The sequence below is a fragment of the Archocentrus centrarchus genome, chromosome 19, assembly GCF_007364275.1.
Source record: "Archocentrus centrarchus isolate MPI-CPG fArcCen1 chromosome 19, fArcCen1, whole genome shotgun sequence".
In the NCBI taxonomy this organism is placed as follows: Eukaryota; Metazoa; Chordata; class Actinopteri; order Cichliformes; family Cichlidae; genus Archocentrus; species Archocentrus centrarchus.
In genome coordinates, this window is record NC_044364.1 from 12,583,323 (window position 1) to 12,590,684 (window position 7,362).

The window sequence follows — 7,362 nt, forward strand, 5'->3', positions numbered from 1 at the left end:
TTTGGTTAAATGTGTGGTGTCTTGCTTTATTTTGAAAAACTGGTGCAAACAATTTTTTTAAAAAGCCTGATTCTGAATGCAAATGTTTTTTATATATATTTCTTTTTTAAAAAACAGAGACATTTTCTTCCAAACCATATTTTTATTAAGTCAGTTCCATTATTAAACATCTGGTACAATGTATGAACACAAGGCTGATGTATCAGTGCGCCTCCAGCACTTATGTATCTGACAAATCTGTTAATTGCATTCAGTCTTAAATACTGACTTGTTGAATACTCAAATACTAAACTCTACTAAGTATCACATTACACACAGCTTTTCCATTTTCAAAGTTGCAGGGCAACAGGAGATGGACAATACCTCAAATTTGGAAATATTGAAAGCATATCCTAATGTGGCAGATACTTCTTGCCTGCTTTACAAATTAGTAAGTCAAACATGCTGCTTTATTTGAGGAACATGCCCACAACTGCATTACTTCATTGTTTTATTAGTGAACCACCATGTAATCTCCATGCTGCAGCAAAATAGATTTAAACGACTTCTCTGTAACATGTAAAAACAGGCCTGATATCACTTGATGCTTTTTGCAATGCGGTGCAAACATAACCTTTTCCTTTGGTTAAAATATCCAAATGGGTATCGCATGATATTCATTTAACAGATGTGCATATGACTAAGTCAAATATCAAGACACTGTCCAGCTGATTTATCTGTTGTAGAACTGTGAGGTGACCCAGGCCAGCCCCCACTTGAGGTTGGTTAGCATAAACTTGAGCGCTTTCGTCCACTGCTCCTCAGAGTTGAACTGAGTTTTGATGGAGTAGGAGCCTCCGCTGCCGCCCGTATCTTCAATCTTGCCCTTCTCCACATCCATTCTGAAACATGGTTGGGAGGCAAAAAACAAAAAAAACATTACAACCACAAACTGATGTCTAAGTTCACAAATATAACCATTGAATCTAAATTTGAATAAACAACCTGAAAAATATAGCAACGCTGACCCTCAAATTTCATCAAAATATGTTCATATGTTGATATCCAGCAGACAGACATAAGTTTTAAAAAATAGATAAAGAGCCTTCATAGTGGAAGAGGGAGGTGTTACATTACACACTTTAAACGTTGCTTCAAGTCTACAGCACTGCAAGGCAGAAGTGCTTGTTTTACCTGAGCACTGAATGATTTGCCATACATTGTATTCACACAAAAATACAATTTTAGTTTTGTTTCCCTTCAGAGTTTAAATTTAGGCTCAATCTGTTAAAGAAAGGATTTGATCTGGGATACTTCAACCTTGATGCTTGCCTTAGTTCAGTTAATGTGTTCGTCGGGAGTAAATGAAGTGAAGATTTTCATGCTGGTTAAAATTTACATTCAAACTACATGTATATTTAGAATTTCATTTTAAATGGCACAAAGATGCACTAGACAGTGAGTACACAGAGAAATGTGCAGTACACATCCTACTGGTGTGCAGCTGTCTGACCTGTAGGGGAGGCAGAAGCCAGTGTCGCCTTTTTCCACCTCCTCTTTGAACTGTTGGACACAGTCCAGGAAGGCCACCATGGCATGATCAAACTTATTGTCCCAGAAGAACCTCAGGCCACCTGAGCAGTACAGTGGGAGTTCCTGAAAACACATGAGAGTCTGATCAACTGTTTAAATAAGGGTGGGAGAGTTGGGTGTGAAAATGTACTACCTTTGACTTGTCTGTCAGTGACTCCAAGTAAGAATGGTTTCCATATGGCACAAGACGATATCTGAGGAGACAAAACAAGCGTTTGAGCTCTTTTTTTTTTTTTTTTTGGTTACACTGCAGACTAACAAAGAGTAATTGTAAACAATATTCAACACTAATAGTTTCATTAAGGTTACAGAACTAAGACATTCAAACAGACAACAAGCAAAGCAAGAAAATTAGTATCATGCCAGGTCAAAATAATAGTGAATAACTGAATCTAGTCAACAAAAACATGATTTGCAGACATTAATGAGCAAATATAAATGTGTATGAAAGTGAATAAAGTAATATAATAAAGGTTGGAATTTTAAATGATTGGCTAGCACTTATATAAGGCTTATATGGTGAATGAAAGGAAGTTAACATGAGCGTGTACCGTTGGAAGCGCAGCCCCATTTTGTTGGCGAGAGCGTGCAGCAGAAGCACCGTCTGTCCCCAGGCTGCGTTGATCTCATTCCACTCCACGGGGACGCTGGGGAGTCGGCCCAGACGGAAGTTGTTGATGGTACCAAACTGGCCGCTGTGCCTGGAAAAAGAAGAGAAATGAGACAGATTCTCAGCCAGTAGGCTCATTTCAGAGTCTGTGTTAAATATCAGTCGACACTGATTTGGGGACACAAAAAAAAAAAAAAAAAAAAAAAAAAGCAAAACAATGTGTTTGCCTCTGTGTGTGTACCATATGTGGAATGTAGCGTTGAAAACGTTGGTCTTTTTCAGGCGATCTAGCTGAATCTGGCAGTAGCGCATCTGGTTGTCAACACTCTTGAGCTCATCATCCAGCTCTAGCTGCTGCCGTTTAAACTCGCTGTATTCCTTTTGGTACCTTTAAAGGGGAAGACTCTGAGCTGTTATGTGCTGTATCATTTAAAATATGCCCCTGTCACCTGTCTACATCACTGCTGGCACACTCACTGTAGCTCCTCTGTGTCTAGCTGCTGAGCTTGGACCCTGCTTTGGGCCAGGTCCTGAGCCACAGCAGCCCTCTGCACCTCCACAGCTTCCAGCTCCTGAACCAGTTTCTCTTCTTCATCTTTGAGCTGCTGCAGCTCTGCCAACAGGGTCACCTCATCCTCCACCTGCAGGTGTGATAGCAGCTCCAGACACTGCCTAGAAATAAATTCGCACACATTCGGAATCAGTGCTTTCAGTGGTTCTTGGTAATAGGTAGCTGTTTAGGTTGGATGGTCGTTCTTGTGCACCAGCTCACTTATAATTCTGGCATTCGTTCTCTGTGATGTTGAGCTGCGTGTCCAGGTGGTCCAGCAGAGTGTCGGTACATTCCTCACACAGTGGATGGTCCACATCTGTCTGGCCCGACATGATGTCAAACAGGTCACTGGTTACCTTGATGGGATATGATCAGAGGCAGAGAATATGTGGTTTTGTCACACAATGTAGAATCAATACATGAACAAGTCTCAGCACCCACACACTGTGGCGATGTCTAAATGATGTGTCAAGCGTAGACTGACATCACTGAACCTAAATTTCTTTACTGTCTGACAGTAAAAATATCACCTTCAGTCTACGACTAAGGTTTTCCATTGTGCCGCCATCAGACGCATCTCCAATCAGAGTGAAGCTGTTGGCGCTCTCTGTTGACATCATTCTGAGGAAAAGCAAGAGATTCGAGATTAAGCAATTCTGTCAGCTTTGTAGTACACGAAGATAAAAAGACTTGGGTGCTCACCGTGCAGGAGGGATGTATTTTCTCGACACCCCGTCATGCTTGTTTTCTACAAATGTTTCCTGCAAAGAGTGGACAATTCTAAGAGTCAAATACACTTTCTAACAACCAGAATGCCGCTAAATATTGTTATAACCAAACACATAAATAACACTAACATACACTAATACAACCTTGTGACATTACAAATGAGTGAATACAATATTAAGAACAATCACATCATCCAATAGTACATCTTTTACACATAATAACCAGCTGTGAGACTTTCAGGTTCATTTATACATTATTCCAGGAGAGACAGGCAGCCAATACAGTGTTTATATATCTATGGTTCAGTGGTTAGCACTGCTGCCTCACAGGAAAAAAAAAAATACTGGGTTCAGTCTGTGCGGCCTTTGCGTGTTCTCTGTGTGCCTGCTTGGATTCTTTCTGAGTACACCAGCTTCCTCCCAAAGTCCACGAAGGTGCACGTTAGGTTAACTGGTGATTCTAAACAGGCCGTAGGTGTAAATGTGATGGTTTTCACACCGCTCACTGTGTTAAGCTGTGACTGACAGCTGATCTGTCCAGAGTGTATGCTGCTTCTCACCCATTGTCAGCTGGGATGGGCTCTAGCCTCCCGTGACCCTCATGTGAATAAGTGTTAAAAAAAAAAAAAGGATGGATAGATAGTTACATAAGTATAGAATATACAGTAGCTACTGATAGAGTATCATGATGTCTCACTTGTGAAAATGTCATTGTCAAAAATATCATGGTTTCATCTCTTTAGTCTTTCAGCTGCTCATCTCCCTCCATGTCATCCTATCCCTAGCATCCTGCTCTGTACATACTCCTTCACTACATCCATGAATCTCCTCTGTGGTCTTCCTATTTCCTGCCTGGCAGCTCCATTTTGAACATTGTTTGTCCAGTATATCCACTATCCCTCTTCTGCACATGTCCAAACCATCTCAACTTTGCCTCCAAACCATCCACCCTGGTCACTCACAGCGGGTCTCACGACCATCTTGTAAACTGGCAAGAGTTCCACATGACTATGGGAAGTGGATATAGCTGCAGTGGAAGCAAAACCTACAAGCTGACAGACAGTAGAGTGATCACACCATAGCCCACATGAATATCAGCTATTTGAGTTTAACATGCAGTGTGTCCATGTACTTTCTGCATCACTGCATCCTTTAAAGTCTGTCTAAGTTCATAAGAATGTACTGCAAACAGTTTTTTCAAGTTTAGCATTACCCTACCTCTGGTGCCGTCTCCCCCCCGCTGCTGTCAGGCTGCTTGCTGGGGGTCACTGAGACCAGCGGGGCTGAGGAGGAAGAGGAGAAAGAGGAAGAAGAGGAAAGAAGTCACACAAAGGATCACTACTCGGCATGCGGAGCACGTTCAAAGTCAAATACCAGTACCAAAACATACCAATAAGCTCCTGGATGGTGACCCGATCGAGCACATTGAAGGATGTGTCCAGTTTGAGCGGCTGGCAGCAGCGCTGACACACAAAGCTCACCTGCATGGTCGTGCTCGACGTCTTGGAGCCCTCCATCGCTGGCTACACACACACACACACACACACACACACACACACACACACACACAAAAGACATGTTAATACTTAACACAACAGGTGGCACAAGTAACCACCATCTACACATGTAGGAGCGCTTCGAGTAGTCACGAAGGCTAAGAGCCCTGCGTAAACACTTGTCCAGTTACCTGCTAGCTAGTTAGCTGTTTGGCTAAACTCTTGCTAACAGCTGGTCGAATACAGCCAAACGTTTAGCCCGGCCCAGCTAGCTGCAATCTACAATCAGGGTGTATAAGCATAAGAGAGACTCAGTGTCGTGTGTGACAACTAAACGCTACTGCATTACAGTCCAGAATTTATTTGCGTCCAAAACTGAAAATCCAGTATATTTTGCGTGACTCCCCCGTCCCCTCCTCCTACACTTCCTTATTGTTGTTTAGGGCCGTTGTGACGTCATGCAATAAGCGTGCGCGTGAGTGAGTGCGGGCGGGGAGAGCCACGTGAGAAAGCCAGAGCCCTTACCAGTCTCTGGACTGTGATTTATTAGGAAATTTATTAATATTAACATAAGATAAGATAAAATATCCCTTGTTAATCCCATAGTTGGAAAACTATCACAGAAGCAAAGTGAACAGAGTAAATAGATGCAGTCTAACCTATAACAATAATACTATACCACAATATATAGATACATAATATATATGATACAATGATACAGTTTGACAGTGCAGAGGTTGATGGAGTGTTGAGCATTGTGCAGTCTGGTTGAAAACCATTGCACTGTGATTTATCAGACCCATGTGAGTGTCTGCGTACGTATGCATACATGTGGTCTAACGGTGGCTGGCAGGACGATCGACGCAGCAGCCTGTCGATGAAAGAGCTTACGCCAAAGATAGTGCATGACTAATACATAATTAATCGTATATTAATCATTATCTTACAGTTGTAGGACAGCTGAATCTCATCTTGTAAATATTTGATTTAATAGCTGCCTGCTGCCAAAAAATGTGATCCCATATATGCAGATAATAGGATACAGACACCAGCTGTACCAGAAGTTTTTTATCAAGTTGCCAGGTTAAATAAATATATAATACCCACCTGTTGAGAAACAATTCTGCTCAGGTAATTCAACTCCACCTTTATACAAGCATTTATTTATACAGGAGTTCTTGTTTTTCATGGCCGAAGCATGTAGGATATCAATACTTTGTTTATCAATGAAAACCTCTTCTTTCATCTGCTCCCTTTAGGGTTACCACAGCCTCCACATCACCCTATCGCTAGCATCCTCCTCTGTCACACCAACCCTCTGCATGTCCTCCTTCACTGCGTCTGTGGTCTTCCTCTTTTCCTCCTGCCTGGCAGCTCCATATATATATATCCATATATCCACTCTCCCTCCTCTGCACATGTCCAAACCATCTCAGCCTTGCTGCTTTAAATTTGTCTCCAAACTGCTCAACCTGAGCTCTCCTTGATATGCTTATTTCTAATCTTGACCACCCTGCTCACTTCCAAAGAAAATCTTAGTATCTTCAACTCTGCCATCTCCAACTCCACCTCCACCTCCTTTCTTTTTGTCAGTGCCACTATCTTGTCTCAGTCTCTTTGTCTAGCCAATCAATACAAGTCACTTTCTTTCCTTAGCGTCCAGCCTCACATACAACCACTATAAGCTTTTCCTTTACCTTGTGTTACGTCTGTAAGGGTATTGTGTGTGGGTGTGTCTGTTATATGCTAATTTGTCTGTGCAGGTGCTCGGGTTCGATTGGTGCGGTGTGCTCCCGCCTGCTGACGGTTGGCTGCGATAGAGGGACACGCCCTACTTAGGAGGCTGGAGGGACCACGCGGACCCGAGAGCATCATTTGTGTCCCCAAGCGTTCAACCAGCCACCATACTAAACATATGTTCTGTTCCAGAGTGGGTAGGGGTGAGCCGCCAGTTTGTTTCTTCAGTTTTCTCCTGTGTTGTTATAGGTAGGGAGGTAAGCAAGTGTCATTTGTTTTGTTTCTTTTTGGTTTAGGTTAGACGCCGGATCACGGTAGTTTTTAGTTCCTGTTTTGTTTATTGTTTTGGCCTGGGCTCACCCTGATGTGAATCGCTCTGTGTATCTGTCTGTGAACTAATAAAGCTTTGTGTATATATATTTGCATAGACGGTTGTTGTGTGGCTGCTTGGGTCTTGGGGGGCGAATGGTGTTCTCAGTCATGTTGCGCTCCGGGCCCCTAGACGGGTCGTAACACCTTGAATACACTCCAATATAGCAACTAAATGAGCCTTTAAAAAAGACCGTTTCTTTTGAGACCCCGCTTAATGTGTAGTTTACTCTCCGGTCCAAGAGGCGGCGCTGTTACATTGAATACAAAACATATTTTCAATTATAGCAGAAGAAG

The 7,362-nt window shown here is 42.5% G+C and overlaps 1 protein-coding gene across 1 annotated transcript; it reads right to left on the minus strand.

Moving 5' to 3' along the window:
• Positions 1-132: 132 nt before the first annotated feature.
• On the minus strand, positions 133-5,407 carry becn1 (beclin 1, autophagy related). The gene is made up of 12 exons (XM_030755763.1): positions 5,151-5,407; positions 4,854-4,986; positions 4,682-4,746; positions 3,438-3,496; positions 3,266-3,356; positions 2,955-3,091; positions 2,660-2,854; positions 2,424-2,570; positions 2,124-2,273; positions 1,706-1,766; positions 1,493-1,635; positions 133-881 (listed from the first exon to the last, which is right to left on the minus strand). Exons 2-12 carry the CDS (start codon positions 4,978-4,980, stop codon positions 713-715), a joined length of 1,344 nt encoding a protein of 447 aa, XP_030611623.1. The 5' UTR covers positions 4,981-4,986; positions 5,151-5,407; the 3' UTR covers positions 133-712.
• Positions 5,408-7,362: the final 1,955 nt, after the last annotated feature.

Excerpts from the sequence above, each read along its gene's own strand:
- becn1 (XM_030755763.1), bottom strand. The coding sequence starts at position 4,980 with ATGGAGGGCTCCAAGACGTCGAGCACGACCATGCAGGTGAGCTTTGTG. Across the intron at positions 2,855-2,954 it reads AACGAATGCCAGAATTATAA|GCAGTGTCTGGAGCTGCTAT; the intron begins GTGAGCTGGTGC and ends ATTTATTTCTAG. Across the intron at positions 1,767-2,123 it reads ATGGGGCTGCGCTTCCAACG|ATATCGTCTTGTGCCATATG; the intron begins GTACACGCTCAT and ends TTGTCTCCTCAG.